Here is an 18,118-nt window from a genome sequence, read left to right on the forward strand (position 1 = left end):
TAAGATCAGATATTTAGTGATATCGATGAAAAAAATAAATTGAAATTGAAAGTATAATTTATTTTGCACAAAAAAATGTACCAATCCAAATTTTCAACATTTCAGCCGCTCACAACCGTTATTACACGTACGGAGTTTTTCAATTGCAATCAACTTTCTCAGATTATACATTAATGAGAATTACGATGATAAGTTTACACAAATGAAGCAGCATATCGCCTCCACCAGTAGCGCGGAAACTTATTACAGCCGCGCTCTTTCCGCAAAGTTTAAGGCTACTAGATCTTGGTTCTTCTATGCGCACGCGATCTGTTTAGCGCTTTCATGCGTGCGTTAATTTTTTCTTTTTTTTTGTGCATTAACTTCATTCACCGGCTTTAGCAACCACGAGAAGACAAGACTATTTACAAATCTATCTTATTTAACAAAAAATTTCCTTATTTAATGATAATTGCGTAAACTTTTTTTCATTGCTTGCCGTAAAATGTAATATTTTCGAGTTTTCATGAAATTATATGACGCTTTGAAGTACGTCAATGAAGCACCAAAAATTTTACAAGTCAATTGATCAACTTGAATAGACGACAATGATTTGTAAAAAAAACCATATTAATGGCTTCTGAGAATCGTGTCATTCAATTAAGTCTTTTGAGAGTCAAGGCGATACCCTAAATTTTTTGCTGCAGACAATTTACACTTGCGACTTGCAACGAAGTTCGATGAGTATATGATTGTTCATTAAAAAATTGAAAGGTTTTTTGCTTTGCGTTCTAGAAGCGAAAGTTACGAATGTGTACTTTATGCGCACATATTGCACCATGAATAAATAATAATACACAAGGGTACGATACGGGATACAAACTTATGATGTTCAGTAAATGTGCACTTGGCAATTTTCCAAGTAAATAAATATTATTTTATAATCGTAACTTTTTGTAAAATAAACATCTCACGACTCTTTTATGAATTTTCATAAAACAATAATTATGATAATTAATTTCTTTTTCGTGCGTATACTCACTACTTATTCGAAATGCACTGCACGCACGAGTAGTTGAAACAATTACCAACCTGCAAGATACAAGAGACAAATTGTTAGTACATATCATGATAAGAGACACGTGTAAATTAAATGAGTTGGTATGTAAATTTTTACAAATCGAATTCGTAAATGTAATACTGGGGCTGGATCGGTTACACGCTCTTTAAGCAATAAGTCGGGCATACGTGTCGATCGGCAGCTATACATTCGGAGATCGAAATGAATTTCGATGGGGTCTCGCGCGAATCGAACGCATGCACAAACACACGACACGCGGTATTTCCCGCCACTCGCTCGACGTGTTGCAATTTCATCGCGCGGATGTGTATGTAAACTTTTTCTATCTTGACGGTCTTTTTGATTAGTCTATCTGCATGAATGATTTCTTCACGGCGTTTCAATGAGTCATTATAATTAAGCGCAGCAGCGGGAACTGTAAAAAAATTATTTTAAAAACTGCACGTACACCAGCAATTTATTGTTGAAAATGTTTCATAATTTGCGTTATAATAATGTACATAGAAGATGTGTACTTGTCAAGCAGAATCGTCATTGCAAGGGTAAAGTTTACTTTTCTAATGGAGGATGCATTTCCGTTATTCTATTAGTTCATCCAAGTGATTTGAACTTTCAATTAGCACCTGTCAACTCGCCCGTTTCTTAGAAAATTTGGGTGTGAGGTACATTACAAAACGTTCAGCGCGGAAACTAGCGATAATTTCCAGCGCCATAATTTTCCACGAGCATTTGAAAATACATAATAATTTTTCTCGGCGGATGAACATGGCTGAAATTTCCTCCAGACCGTAGAATGGATTTTCTTCTTTTCAGTGCATTAGCTGCAAACAGTGTATTTGCGTACGTGAGAGCAGAGTAATGATCTTATGGCGAATAAGTTCGGCTCGCGGATTGCGCTAATATCATAAACCCGAATGTGTCAAAAGTCGATACATACAGTATGCTATATCTCTCTGTATATAAATTGCCGTGGCGCGTGGAGCTCCCGTAATGTATAAGGCTCGCAAGCTATAGCGCTGGATCTGTAAGCGTGTGTGCGTGTGTATATATACAACGTGCGCGAGGCTACACGAGAATTACAAAGGCGATGGTGGTGGCACTTGCAAGTCGAACTCGTACACACCATCTCTCGCGCAGACACCTTTATACGCTCCAAGTTTCATAGCCAAAGTCACAGTCTTACGCTTTCGCTGGACACCGGTCGGCCACCGGCTCTTCTCGCGTTTATTTGTGTGCTCGCGCGCGCGCGCTGACCAAGAAATGTGCTTGTGCAAATTATTATAGAAAAACCCCCAAGTGTGTCCCTTGTGTGTCTCGTGTCAAATATATGTATTATGAATTGTTTTGTGTGGTGTCGTCTCTCTCATCGACAAGACTTACGCAGAAGCTAACACGATTTTGACACTTGCAAGACTGCATACCGGTGGGTTCTAATTTAAATTTTTTGTACGCGTTAGAGTTTGCTGAATGAAATATCGAATCTTTCTTGCAAATGAATCAAAGTATTCGTGCTCGTTGGCCATTTTTCCAGAAATTAATGTGGATTTTTGACAGTAGCAGAATAGCTAAAGAAACGTAAACAAAGGTAGACAAAGCCATCGTTAACGTGTGATTTTGAATTCACGCCCGGATACAATTATAAATTTGAATGCTAAATACTCACTAAATTCGCGTACTTAATTACGACTTTCACTTTTTTTCTATATTTTTCGACGCGCATCGCCACGCGTATACACTGTAAGAAAAAAATATAGCGTACATTGACGTACCAACTTCTTCTTTTTTTTTTTTTGCATAACTCGTAAAAATGCCGTAATTTCTTTCAACGTGCAGCAAAGTGCTAAATACGGAGTAGGAGTGCTTTATTTTACCAAGCTAAAACAGAAATAAACAGAAAGTGTTGGCACCGATCTGAAAGAGATGCAGGTGAACTTCTCTACTTTTCTTCCGCGCGAAATATATGTATCAATTAACATCATCATCGTCTGCTCGATACAATGTATAGGTACGATAGTTACAGGTGCGCGTTTAATTAGATGCTTGTAAGTTATAAATACATAGGCATCATCGTTGCTCTATAGAAAGTCGAGTCGTTCAAAAGATTTGTTACGAAACATGTATGTATATCAATTGACGCGATTGCACATGAAAGTACAGAAAAAATCCTCGATGGGCAAAAAACACATAAATAGACCACCCCCTTGAGCTATACTTTTCAAACTCTCGTTTAGAGTGTTACTCAAACATTGTTGTTATTTGCTTGTTTCGGCACACGAAAAGGCCACGTTTGAATTGACACACGCGCTCAAAAGTTTTACCTAGTCTTGGAGAGGAGATTCTCATGTTATGCTACAGAACTTGTTTGAATTAGCTTTTTGATGAGTTCGACGATTTATAAAAATTGACGCTATGAGTAGTACCGCGGCTCGGGTCATCGACACCTGTACGGGTTTTAAAATTAATATTTGAAAGACACTTTATAATATTTGGTTCTAATCGCATTACAGATCGTTCGCAGAACGCGTGTAAATTTTACAATGTAATGGTAAGTGAGAAAAAATAGCCGGCAAATCAGCTCAGAACGTAGCAGAAATTTCACAGATTTTTTTCTCGAAACAAACATTTTCTCGAAAGTTGAAGCGCGCGCGTCAAACTTTAATGACGGAAATTACAAAATAAATACACTGGATTTCAATTAAAAATCGTACACATAATAGCCATAGCCATAACACGCGCTCGATGGAGGATTTTTCGACGATGTGCGCGGGCGACCTTGATCGCTACCTCGATATTCGTATAGTACGTAACTCGCGCGCGAATCTCGATTTCATTTTCTTTGGGCGATCGGTTGCAAATGAAACCTCAGATGGCGAATTAATAGCGATATATTTGCGCGTGCCGAGAGTTTCCGCTGACGATCGCGTAGAATCTTTCGATGTATCAATTTTTTTTATTGGAGAAATGCCGCCACATTTAGAGGTATCTGAGTCACGATGAAAGTGCAGACTTAGCATATATATGAATATCGAACGCCGGAGATGAGTCGATTGAATAATCCACGCAACCAATCCGAGTCGAAGGAATGTCGCCTACTCTCTACGCACGTACTTTATCGGTTGCGTTATGAATCGCAAAAAAAAATAACAACGACAGATAGACACAGACGCGACTAGCGAATAGAGACGCGTACGCGACGCACGTGTATAATATACGTCTGCAGTGTCGAAAGTGCTTCGGACGAGCATTGTTCTCCCGAGTGAGAGTTCGTTTCCTCGCTCGTGATTTTGTCAAAGAAACTCTTGGAGCTTATCGTCGCGGCGCGTCATCCGTGCGAACAGACGCGAACGAGTTCCGAGTCATCATCGATATACATTATAAACATATCCTTTTGCGCTGCGCAGATATCCGGACGCTGGACGAGCATGATATATAGGCCCGAAGCGGCAAACACGACGTATCGGTTATAAGGACCAAATTTCGCAATGGTGGTGGCGGCTGTGGTGGCTGGCGCCATAAAGGCGGCCACGCTACTGCTCGGCGTCGGCAAAATCATCGCCATCGTGCCGATCCTCATCGGCGCCCTGGCCTACTTTCGCTACGACCTCATGGACCCGGAGAATCATCCGCGAGTGCAGCGCGAGCTCAGGCGGGAGTACGACTTCGTCGTCATCGGGGCTGGCTCGGCGGGCAGCGTCATCGCCAATCGGCTCACCGAGAATCCCGCCTGGTCGGTGCTCCTCCTCGAGGCTGGAGGACACGAGACCGAGATCACGGACGTGCCCATCCTCTCCCTGTATCTGCACAAGAGCAAGCTCGATTGGAAGTACAGGACTCAGCCGCAAGACTCGGCCTGCCAGGCCATGATAGACAAGCGCTGCTGCTGGACCAGAGGCAAGGTTCGTACACGCATATGACACTCAAGCTTTTCTAAAGGGCATTCGATGTACCGTAACAGATTATTAACCCATTTTGCATTCGGTACAACATCTAGAGTATTTCTTGCCGGTATAAATGTCCCGACACACGACATTTTTATATCAATAATGTGCAAATAAATTTCTCAATTTTCGCAACTTGAATCGAGTCTTACATTGTCGCTTTTGTTTTAATCGACATCGAGAATATAGTATGCTTTTGTTTCGTGATTCAACCCGATTGATTACATTTTTCTCGATTGCGCTGTGTCGAACATACACCTGTGACCGGGTTCTTTTCAATCTACATCACCTACGATAATCAATCATGATGTAATTACTACAATAATTATTGTATTAAAAAAGTTTTGGGGGTATTAGCCTTGGACAATAGCTTAATATCGTAATAGAAAGTTTCAACCGTTACATAATTTTTTAATAGTATATCAAATTATCAATCATGACCTGCAGCAAGCTCTTAATTTAAATGAAATCAAAAATAATACTAGATCTTGCAATCTAAAAATGTATGAAAATTATCGACATTATTTCTTTTTAATTCAAAGCATATTTTTGTGATTGTATCGAGTAATGAATGATCTAAACATTTTTCATAATTCCTTACCAAGTTCTTGTGGCTTTTTGCACTTTATAAACCATCTTTTACAAAAGAAATCGGCACTGAATACAGTCAGGAGGAGGCGCAAAAAAGTGAAAAAAATGTGAATTCGAAATCTCATACGTTAAATTTGAGCTTTCATACACTACATCTAGCCTGTAAATATCAACACTGAATGAGTATAATACAATACGTACACAAATAGGTATGATTGTGACCGAAAAAATTACCTATGTCCGCCTATGTTAATGATATTTAGCAGCATTTAGCGGACTATTTAACAGTCTATTATGGTAGAACATTTTACAGCTTCTGCTATATTTACTCTCGATATCGATTGTTTTCATTTTGCTGTGTACATGTGCTTTAGCGTTTCACACTTGAATAAGCATATACCGACATATCGATTAGTTTTAATGCACCCATCGAGCATTGATACGTTAATAAACATTTCGTACAACATGCAAATCCAACGATGTTATAATGACTCGGCGCGTAACAACAGGTTCGATAATAATAGCGTTATAAAAGTTTTACAACGCCGAACGTATACGAGTACTTAATATAAACGTTGCTTAAACTTCATCGTAAATAACACTAGACGTCTCATATTTTTTCTCCGTTCGTCATTCGTACAAGTTGCAAGTTCGAGCCCAATATAAAAAAAGAGGCGAAAATGAACACGTCGCAATTGCGAACGCGTACACAATTAGTGATATATAGAGGTGCGTAGTTACAGGCAATGGAAAGCACTGCTTACCGTTCAAGGGGCTTTGAGAATCATTGATTATTAATGAAGCAGAACTGCATGGCATACGTCATCATTGAGGCTCGCGATCGTACTATCAATGCATTTTCACCGTTGCGGCGCCTATTTTCTCTCGCTCGATTTATTATTTGGATAATCATAACACGTGCGGATATGACAAGCAGATAACGGGTAGTTCCGAGAGTTAAGAGCCATTGTTGAAATATCTATAGTGTCGAGTATTAAAAATCAATACTCGCTTATTATTAGCCAAAATTGTGCAATCAGACAAGCACAACATACATACGCACTTAGATTTGCATCTAAATGGAATTGTGTAAATGTTTTTTTTCTTATGAAATTACGATAGAACTCGAGCTCACAGGTAGACCCGGAAGTGTTATACTTTAATGGGCCTATAAATAATAATCACAAATAATAATTCTAATTGATCAATATTTTATAATCGTACGTACTCTCACTTGAAAAAAAGAATTAACGCACTCGAGTGCTACGTCGAGATTATTAAGTAGGCAAACGGACGACCTTGTTGTTTTACGCCGATTTCCTGCAGTGAAAAGTTAATGCATCAATGTGGTTTACGCTCGGAAACCCCAAAGACGACTGACGCAACCTCGCATTTCCTCGAGCATAATGTACGTGCGGCTATATTACATCGTATGCTGAGCAGGAGTCACAAGGGGGTAAACAGCCAAAGGGATCGCATCAGGGTCACCGGTAAACGAAATTACTCGTCGATGCTTCGCTCGGATGCATGTAGACAAATGAGGAAAAAAAACGTCGAGTTTCAAGTACGCGACAAGCCAAGAATACATACGCGCGGAATTGGGTCGCAGTGAAAGTGAATTTTGCACGATCCTGCAAGCGAGGGTAAATCGAATACGCGGCGCAGTACAATCGTACGGCTATTCTCATTTTCTCGGGTATTTGGGAAGTCGTTTGATGATCTCTTCTGAGGGATAATCCTGCATTTTTCTGCTTGGACAGTTTTTAATACCAAGCAGATGAGACACGAGCGTGGGCGTGTGCGTAAGCGCAAAAATCCGGTAGGCGCGTTGTGTACCTTATGTAAACGACAAGTGCGCATGAGAGCAAGGATGACAGTACACACGTTCACAGCGTCAGGTGTTAATGCGTATTGAACGGCTTCTTTGCACGAAATTCTTACGAAATTCAGTCGTGTCGTCTTTTTTGATAAGATGAGACTATTTTCTCATTCACGCACACATTTGTTATTTTCTACCCTCAAACAACGAAATACAACCAATCTATATGACCCATTTTGACGAATCAGAATTTTTTTCGAGACGTTTTATACTAAATTTAAATATTTATCACCATCTGAACGTATGAAATGTTTGTCTCGAATTAATTATAAGTTTATTAAAACAAATTAAAATTCTCTCAGCCACAGACTCTATATTTAAAGCATCTCGTTCTATTTCAAGATATCAATGTAATATATTTTTCGTAAGCTAAATAAACACTTAGACTACATTGAAGCAGGGTTTATACATGCGATTTTTACGGATGGAATATATCGGCGTGCGTTCGCAACAACGAAAATTAGCCAAGGCCAAACTTTCGCTCTATGCGCACTCGTGTGCCTGCGCGCATATTACAAATCTTATAAGTTTCGATATAAAAACTCGTATTTGCAGAAGGCTGCACAATCGCGATAACCTTGCTCGCTATACATTTCACATAGAGCCGCGGAAATATTTGGATTTTTATTTCCAAAAAATGAAGAAACCAAACGCAAACAACGGCCCAAGTGACCAGCACAATACGGCCACACACGCGCGCGTATGTAACAGCTATTTTTTAGAAAGTATCAAAATAATCCGCTCGTGGCTTATAAAAGTTGACACACATCCCCACACTTATTGCGCTCGCAGCACAAGTGTATTTTCCCTCTCCTCGTGGGTCGTGCATGAAGTCTATTTGAAAGCGCGATTTCGTGCGCGGTCAAAAAAAAGCGCAATTGTTGGCTAACTCCTACTTATGGCTCTAGTTTGAAAGAGTAAACGTGTGCGCAACTAATGCAGTATTTTCACTGGCGGGCCGACGCGTTTCAATGCGCGATAGCGATATAATTGATGATCGCACATACGTATTTAAGAACTCGCGCCGGGGCTAATATTTTTTGCCAGGAAGTGTATCTATCGTATGCGCAATATTCATTCGTCTCTTTCAAATGAACAAGTTGAGTTTTAGCCATCGTTACGAGACAGAAAAGATTTAATCGATAATTTTGTCCTTCAGGTAATTGGAGGCTCGAGCGTTCTGAACACGATGCTGTACATACGCGGCAACCGACGTGACTTCGACCAATGGGAGAGCTTCGGCAACCCCGGCTGGGGCTACGATGACCTACTCCATTACTTCAAGAAATCCGAGGATCAAAGAAATCCCTACCTGGCGAGGGATAATGTCTACCATAACACTGGTATGTTGAATTTCATATATTTTTTTATAAGTTAACGTAAACGGCTTGCGTATTTTTCCATTAGCAAAATCGATCTCACTTTGCTCGATCGTCGCCTCTACTTATTAGAAGTAAAAAAATCGCTAGATTGTCTATATGGTAATGAATTGGAAATACTATTCCTATTGTATCTTCGAACTAACCGCTTGAACCGCATAAAAATATTATAAATGGTGATAAAGAAGCCGAGCTCGTGCGTAGATGGTATACGCATGTATTTCATTGCGTCAATGCATAGTTCGCCACTTGTATACAAGTCCACGCAGTTACTTTCGAAGATTTACATACAGAAGGGAAAAAATGCTTGTCTCGCCTCGAAGCTTTATTATTGCACAAACCATCTGCTTAATAGAGATTTAGCTGACATAGTTGGCATTTGAATTGCTAAATATTATACACGCATTATCGATTTCATAGATACTATTTTTAGCGCAACGAACCTCGGGTTAATAAATTATCGGAACAATGTGGGTCGGGAACGGATGCGACTGTTTCGACGCGATGTTTTGAAGAGATAATCTGCTAAGCTATCGGAATTTAAAAAAAAAAGAGTAAAATACAATAAAACAGTGCAAAGGCATGTTTTTTAAGCTATGTAATATTAAGTATGTGTCGAGAAATGATCGATTGAAAAATATCGTAAATCGTGTTACGAGCTACGCTACAGATGATCGAGTCACGACATTCTATGTATTCTACATTTATTTCGCTAAAGGACTTGTAGAGAATAAAAAAAGCAAACACTCATCGCGCAAACACAGCTACGGAGCTTTTATAATAAGTCAACAAAAAGACACTCTTGTACCATTTCCGATTAAATGTATGCAACATTTATTTACAGGCTCGATGATAATCGATATTATGTAAATGTTCGTATCGCGCGCACTGTTTCATGAGCGATTTAATAATTGTAGTACTTTATACGACTAGTACGACTCGCAATCGATTGAAATATTATTGGTTAGCGAAATAATATCATAAAAATCGATAAAAATGTAGCATGTAAATTGGCGTAGCCGCAAACTTATATCCGCGCGTTAGAAATGAAAATCATATTTTCTCAAGACGATCGTGCAGGGTGCGAGTCCAACACACACAGTGATAATCGAGTTTCGAGCTCGGCATTCGTCGGCGAGTTATTGAAAAATATAAAACTCGATATATATCCTTTCTCTCTCTCTCTCTCGGCTCCGTGGAGCGCGAAAAATGTTCGTTAGTCAAAAGCGAGGACTCGCTCGCACACACACATAGTATATATATAGCTGCACACAAGTCCACAGCTGCGTTGCTGGCATTGACGCAATAATTAAGGACGCAGTATATTCACGCGAAAAAAAAATAAGCAGGGAAAGAGCAATCCCGTGGACTCGTTCACTAGGTCGAGTTACGTAAGAGTCTGGCGAAAAACAAAATCAAATGCCAGGCTACCGGACCGGTTCGCGATCGAGCGCGAATATTGCTCCACGCCGGTGCGCGCCATTAAATAGCTTCTGCGCGCGGCGAGCATGTATATACGTAGTGGCTCACGTGACTCCGCGCACGCACTACTGTACTGCCACGCGGTTTATCCGTCTACTGTATGTAGGTTCGCGCTTCACACTTGAAAACCGACGCATTTGCGGCATTGTAAAAGAGATTGTCAGGCGCGCTAGAGGCTTTTTTACTTTCTTCATTACTGCAGTGCACTTAATCTGCTGTAATCGAACGAGTACACTTATGCATTGCGATTGACCAACACTTACGGCCATTGTATTGAGAGAAAGAAGTCATCGTCACTTTATTATAGCGATGGCATTCATAATGAGGCAGATTTCACAATATCGACGTACACAATGACGTTAGAGTACTTGTAATAATTTTTTTAAAAACCCTTGTGACAAAGTTTATGCGTTATTTGTCAGAGTAACTCACGAGCACTAATCAATTCACAGGTGGTTACTTGACGGTCCAGGACTCACCCTACAACACGCCGCTGGGCATAGCCTTCCTCCAGGCGGGCCAGGAGATGGGCTACGACATAGTCGACGTGAACGGGCGCCAACAGACCGGATTCGCCCTCTATCAGTTCACGATGCGCAGGGGCACGCGCTGCAGCACGGCCAAAGCCTTCATCAGGCCGATCAGTCTGCGGCCCAACTTTCATCTGTCGCTCTGGAGTCACGTGACGAGGGTGCTCATCGACCCGACCAGCCACAAGGCTTACGGGGTCGAGTTCATCCGCGACGGCAAGCTCCAAGCGGTCTACGCGCGAAAAGAGGTCATCCTCTCGGGCGGCGCTATCAATTCGCCGCAGTTGCTCATGCTGTCGGGCGTCGGGCCGCGACAGAATCTCCAAGAGGTTGGGGTGCCTGTCATCTACGATTCACCCGGTGTAGGCGGCAATCTGCAGGATCACATCGCCGTCGGTGGATTGGCTTTCTTGATCGATTATCCTGTTAGTTTGGTGATGAATCGATTGGTCAACTTGAACTCGGCTCTGAGGTAATTTCTACTTTATTTCTGCGCAATCCTAGCGTGAGAATTAAAACTTGAAAGGAAATTTTTTCTCTTTCCGATCTCATTTCTGCTCGATAATAACTTTTTTTTGTTTCTTCGCAATGCGAGCAGTATATTTCGGTTGGTGAATGAAAAAATTCGATTAATTTTTTCGCGGCATGAAACTCGATTGATTACGACAGCATCGATGTATAATCATATTATTTTACGATCCTCAGGTATGCCATAACCGAAGATGGACCGCTGACTTCGAGCGTAGGCTTGGAAGCCGTGGGATTCATCAAGACTAAGTATGCCAATCAGACGGACGACTGGCCGGACATCGAGTTCATGATCACGAGCTCGTCAACCAACTCGGACGGCGGCACCCAAGTCAAGACTGCTCACGGCTTGACCGACGAATTTTATAACTACATGTTCAGCGAGATCAACAATCGCGACGTGTTCGGAGTATTTCCCATGATGCTCAGACCCAAATCACGCGGCTTCCTCAAGCTGAGATCGAAAAATCCTTTGGACTATCCACTGATGTACCACAACTATCTGACTCATCCGGACGACGTGGACGTTCTCAGGGAGGGTGTCAAGGCGGCCATAGCTTTCGGCGAGACGCCCACGATGAAGCGCTTCGGGGCTCGTTTCCACAGCAAAAAGCTGCCCAATTGCCGGCATCTGCCTCACTTCACCGACGAGTACTGGAACTGCGTCATCCGACAGTACACCATGACGATTTACCACATGAGCGGCACAGCCAAGATGGGTCCGTCTTGGGACCGAGAGGCAGTCGTCGATCCTCAACTACGAGTTTACGGCGTCAAAGGCTTGAGAGTCATAGACGCCTCGATCATGCCTACCATCACTAATGGCAATATCAATGCTCCTGTGATTGCGATTGCCGAAAAAGGCGCGGACATGATCAAGGAATACTGGTTGAAAAATACTAAAAGGAGTAATAGAGTTTATAGAAGTGCTAACTGGACTAGTAGTGCGGCGTGAACCTCTTTTTTATTCTGTTTAAATGGAACTTTATCAAATAGTTTGGGTGATGTGTATTAGATGAATGAAAGTTAATTTATAACTTAAGTGTTACTTTGTCTGAATTTTGTTGCATAATCGAATTTTATGCTATAGATTTTCCGAATAATTTTTTAATTATTCAGAATAATGTCTAGCATAAACGAATGTCTTTGTGCGAATGAAGCAAAAATCCAATGGGTTTTTCTTTTATACATAGACGAATGAATTAATTTTTCATTTAAGATCTAATAGCAGCCAGATATGAGAGTTGATTTTTGCAATAATGTCCTTGCAGAAGTATCTGCCTTTCATTTTTCCCTGACGATGCATTCGCGCCAAGAAATGTGTGATGTGTATCATAGTTGAATTTTTTGAAGTGTACATGTGGAGTTTTTATAGTCATTTTTTAGATATATATTTAGTAGTTTTTATGCGTTTACTAGTTAAAATGTAATATTTCAATGGTGCCATTTTTGTATAGATTTGCGTATGAGATTCATGCAATGAGAATACGAAAAATGTTGTATAAAATAAAATAATAGGTAATGGTTTCTTTTAGGAAAAAGAAGAGGAAAAAAGTATTTTAGATGGATTATAAATGATATGTAAAGCATGTTCTTTCGACAAGTTACTTTTAACAAGTGTAATGATTATAATAGAATTCCATGCTGCAACTATGATTTTAAATTATTTACGAGGTTGTAAAAAATGTAAAAATATCTTTATTGTTCCTTTTGTAGTTAATTGTCGATGCAATTGATTTACAATCAAATCGATTAAATTAAATGTGTCCAAATAAATAAAACACCGTTACTCATTTGACAACCCATAACAAAATAAAATTGTTTAGAAGTATATTAAAATATTTCGTTAAAACTTCATCGTGATGCAAATGATAAAAGACAAAACCAATTCTACATTCGTTTATCGGAACTATCGTTTTTCGATTTCGTGCAACGAATCAGCACGACTTTTCCATCAGCAAACGATAGTCAGAGCACAAGTGCTTTTCATCGCGATATCTCGTTTTTATAATATTTAGCGTAATAAGAAAAAAGGCGCAGTGCGCCGAGAATATCGCGCCAAACACACGCATAGACTGCACCGTCGCACTCGCAAATGAAAGTCTATTTCGCCTGTGTCCAGCAGAGAGAGAGATACGTTGCACAACATTGTCAAGATCGCCGCGTTGCAGCTGTTAAACGGCCCACCGCAAGAGCACATACACGTACACGCTCATGAGAGTTACGGCGTGCGTGCGAAATCACTGTATCAAGACTTTTAGCGAGATGAAACGCGTTTTTTCTAAGAAAGCACACGTTACTCGGCTTGGGAGGAAAGAGGACAGAAAGAGAAAAAAATTTGCATGCATAAAAAAGTGAAAATACACCTCAATCGACCATTTCAACTGACGTTTGTGGGTTTCTCATTAACTTTTTGGTCATTACGACGTGCCGTTTAAATGTTAGATGAGCTAAAAGCGTAGTGTCTTTCAATCCTTGGGGTTGATGATTTTTAAACGACTTTATTTTTCATCAACTACATTTTGTCTTTAGTAAATTGTATATGTAGGTCGGTAATACATAAGTCAATTGAACGATGACATCAGAATCACTGGAAGTTTACACATATTCGACGACAAATTTATATGATCTTTTGCGTATTGCACGAATTTTAATATTTGCACGAAAATTGGAGAAAGTTAACATCGCTGGATTATGCTTCGTTTTTTCGCAATTCAATCCATTAATTTATAAAGTAAAATTATTCTCATATATATTTTTTACTTTCTTCGAGCGTGTTTTTATTCAAAAATAAGATATAAAATATTTTTAGGCAATTTCATGTGAAAAATAAGCCGTTATTATTCCTTTAAAGAAACAATGCGGCCAGCATAAAAAATAGATTAAGCCGTCAAGTTCCTTGGGCACGTGCATATTGTATTTGTAATCACAAACCGAGAAAGTGTCCTCTCAGAGCTGTAAAACCAAATGTCATAATAAAACACGGAAATGAGTTGTTTGGCCGAGACTACTTTACATGTGACGTATGATGCATAAAGGTAACGCGCTAGAAACCGGAAAAACACTTCAATGCTATCGGTTGAGTGAGAATATAAGACAGTATCACAGTATCACTAGCCCCAAGATAGAGAATTTTTTGAGTACTTCATACTCATCCAATATTTAATTCACAGTATTTTTTGTTTGAGTCATTACTCATTTCAAACTATCTTACCAACCGACGTTTTGAGTAAACTTCAAAGCTGTTCTTATCGCGTTGTTTTGCTCTAGAATAAGATTACTTACTTAAACATAAAAGATTTAGTAAGAATAAATATGATAATTATCTATGAATAAACTCAAAAATTTTCAAGAAAATAAACAAATAGTATACTTTATACATATTTGGCATTAATGTCACACATCTTACGACATTTGATTATTTTGTGATGATAACCAACATTTAGATAATTTATTATTAATTTTTACATAAGTTAAAGCGCCTTCTATCAGCAAAAATTACAATTTCTGACGAACATTTGTTCGATCGGTAAGTACTGAAATCGGTAAGAGCAAGAAATCACCGGTTGTCGGCATACGTGAGTTCTTTTTTATTTGTGAAAGTATGTACAGGTATATTTTTTTCAGAATACCACATGATTATATCAGTTATATGATTTATTTTTATTAATAATTATGTTTATAAATGAAAGATAAATTGGCGATTTTCCAAATTATTTTATTATGTTGATTTGATAATGAAATCAAAAATATTAATTGAAACTTTCCCAATAATAATAGTTCGTCAAATTTCTGAATGAGTTATAGAGTTGAACGTTTTAAGCGTACAAATGAAGAGAAATATTTCGTACTTGGTTTTAAGTTGCGAATCATGTGCCAATGTATTTAAAGTAACCCTATAGTTACAATCAGGCTCATCAAGCTATGCGGATGCATTCCAAAGCGTAACACTCACGCGGTATGTGTGCTTATTCTTGCGTTGACTTGCACTGAATAACTTTCTTTAGTGAGTAATGCTTAGTCTATACTGTGAATCAATTTTGCTTATTAGCAAGCGGAAGGTAATGTGAGTTCATTTTTGTCGTGTGTAAAATTATTATATGTATGGTTTTTGGAATATTTTTTCAATATTTCATAGTAATAATAACAAGCAGCCACTAAATAATCAAACAGAAAAGTAAGTTTTATTTTAGGATTTAAATTGTTTTTAATCGTATGGAAAAATAAATTCATTTGCTGACAGAATCATCCAATAGAAGTAAATTTTCTTGATACCTCAACCGGAAGTAACATTGTCGGCCCTACGGTCAAAATTCAAAATTGTATAAGCGGTTGGAGGACTCCAGAAAATTAGTATACGCATTATAGTAATCTGAGACCAGATCTATGACTGATAAACTGTTGCAAGAAAAAAATGTCAATGACGGTGAATCTGTTCATTAGAGCTGACCTGTATTGAAATCGACATTTTTTCAATGAAATGATCCCGAATATCCGAGTCAAAGTTATTTTGGCTGTTATTGTTATTACATTAACTTGACCGTGATATAATGAAAAAATAAGAAACAAAACCACAAGTGATAAAGCCAGTCCTTCTTGATTGTACAGCCAGAAAGCGACCGCACAAGTTGATCCAAATGATGAGACTCGAACTTTCACTCGGAACACGCCAGAGGAAGTCTGGCTCGGCTCGACACTATTTCGATCGACCTTCGATTTTGCACGTAGACCTCGCGAAAGCTCATAGATAAATAAGCTTTCTGTTATATTATTACACGTGTGATCGCTGTATTACGATCAATACTCAGGGTCACCGAGGCGTAAAGTTTACGGTGAAAAAAATAAAACGTTAAGGAGATAATTGCTATGGCTGGCGGCTATCACGAATCTGAGCTGTTGCCCCCACGTCTACCCTTGAACGAAAGTGAAAATCTATTTGATGCGGTATGTTTTGATTTTAAGATTGCGAGGCGAGAACGGATATCATGTTGTCTATTTTTCAGGATGCATAATCCAACTGTTACCGCATACTATTCGCTGCCGGGTTTAGACCACGGACCACTTAAACATGTTTTGACCTAATTGTTCAGCGTATATTACGATTGACTGTCAAGTTTGCTTACTCAATAAAGCAGCTGAGAGTGTCAAAAGTCATAATTCTTTTGAAAAGTTTATAAATATAAAAAATTGCCTTGAAGCCCTTCTTCTTTGAGTCTTTGTTCAGACATTGTCTCTGCTTTATTCGCCGAGAAAGTGTGCTAAACAACACTTCGTACGCGACGTGTTTACGTAATTAAAGTGCGGTTTAAAGCTCAGGACAGTCTCAAAAAGTTTATTCTTCAAGATAAGCATGAGATAAAATAAGCTTGAAGTTTTACTCAATTTTTATGCAGTTTGATTTTACGCCAGAGGAAAAAACAAAATGAAAATTTTGTACGGGTTGCTTTATATTTTTGCATCTATTTAGAATAAGTTTTATGGAAGTTTAAAGTAGAATAATGTTAAAAAAAATATAGTTTGTACAAAATAAAACCTATTCACTAGCTAATTTAATAAAAAAAGTTGAAAAATATGTTCTTCAGTGTGTTTCATTTGTCAGACCATAGACAAAATTGTTGCGACGAATGTCTGTGACATTTTCCATACAACGTAACCTTTTCCGGGTTTACATTATATTTCTATTTTTTGTTTCGTAATTCACTATTACTGCTATTATTGTTTACATGCGTACACACATGCTATTATTTTTTTACATGAATACTTACTATCTAAATATTCATAACGAATGCTAAATGCTTCACTAATTTTGCAATCTAATAGTACAGCTGGATCCACGATTGCTTTATGGTAAATCAGAGCATAACCAAATGCGAAACAGTTCAAATTCACGTATCTTGAAAATCGTTCATTGAATGTAACAACCATTAAACTATTCCACTTTATGCACTCACATAGTTTCTAAAGTAGGTGGAGCCAGTCCGGAGCTAATGGTTCATTATCCTTGCGACTGTATTATACGTCCAAACCGATAAGATTTAAATATAATATGTGACAAATCGTTTTGCACGAGCTTCGGGCTAGTGTTCACTCGGCCATTGGAGAAAATCCGACTTTCACTGATTGGCCCGTGTGAGTTTTACTATTATGCTCTTGTGTATCTATATTATGAACAACGAGATGTTATTGTGCATTTTTACAAAAATTTCCTAGCAAATTTAGACTTGAAAGTTCGATAGCACTGCAGATCTAATGCAACCTTGAATTAGCTTGCATTTATTATACCATCGACCTTGGAAAATATAGGAATACCTGTCTAACACTATGTATCAAATTAACTAGTTTATAATCCTATAAGAATAGTGTATTTTACCCCTAGGCAGTGAAAAACTGAAAAGTCTCAAAGAACGTGGAATGGTACTCTGAGACTTTCTTTTTACACTACATAGGCAAATAAACTTTTTTGTGAATCTCTCAACCTAAAGTAATATTTTGATTTCGCTCAGTGAGAGTATACAATATTACTTTAGATTGGGATAGCACTAAAAATAAATTAATATACTTATTATAGCCAACTTTACGACAATTGGCGAGGAAACAATTGGATGGTTTGGAATAATTAAATAATCTTTAAAACGGAATTCATTTGTGTGTTGCGTGTACGGAAAATATTTTGCAGCAAGATTTAAAAGTAGTAGCAACGAAAAGGAAATTATTTTGATTGATGTGTAAAC

General features: G+C 38.6%; 2 protein-coding genes across 2 annotated transcripts in view; one reads left to right on the forward strand and one right to left on the reverse strand.

Moving 5' to 3' along the window:
* Window positions 1-18,118, reverse strand: part of LOC106658835 (flotillin-2) — an 85,198-nt gene that overhangs the window by 30,204 nt on the left and 36,876 nt on the right. The gene's annotated exons all lie outside the window — the stretch shown is intronic.
* On the forward strand, window positions 2,068-13,152 carry LOC106658830 (glucose dehydrogenase [FAD, quinone]-like). The gene is made up of 5 exons (XM_014380960.2): window positions 2,068-2,483; window positions 4,462-4,956; window positions 8,628-8,811; window positions 10,782-11,331; window positions 11,565-13,152. Exons 2-5 carry the CDS (start codon window positions 4,543-4,545, stop codon window positions 12,340-12,342), a joined length of 1,926 nt encoding a protein of 641 aa, XP_014236446.1. The 5' UTR covers window positions 2,068-2,483; window positions 4,462-4,542; the 3' UTR covers window positions 12,343-13,152.

This window comes from Trichogramma pretiosum, unplaced genomic scaffold (genome assembly GCF_000599845.2).
Source record: "Trichogramma pretiosum strain Unisexual culture from Peru unplaced genomic scaffold, Tpre_2.0 scaffold28, whole genome shotgun sequence".
Lineage (NCBI taxonomy): Eukaryota > Metazoa > Arthropoda > Insecta > Hymenoptera > Trichogrammatidae > Trichogramma > Trichogramma pretiosum.

What these genes read in the sequence shown, in the direction of transcription:
- LOC106658830 (XM_014380960.2), top strand. Translation starts at nt 4,543, where the DNA reads ATGGTGGTGGCGGCTGTGGTGGCTGGCGCCATAAAGGCGGCCACGCTA. An exon ending in TAATGTCTACCATAACACTG is followed by an intron (nt 8,812 to 10,781) that starts GTATGTTGAATT and finishes ATCAATTCACAG; the next exon opens with GTGGTTACTTGACGGTCCAG. An exon ending in AACTTGAACTCGGCTCTGAG is followed by an intron (nt 11,332 to 11,564) that starts GTAATTTCTACT and finishes TACGATCCTCAG; the next exon opens with GTATGCCATAACCGAAGATG.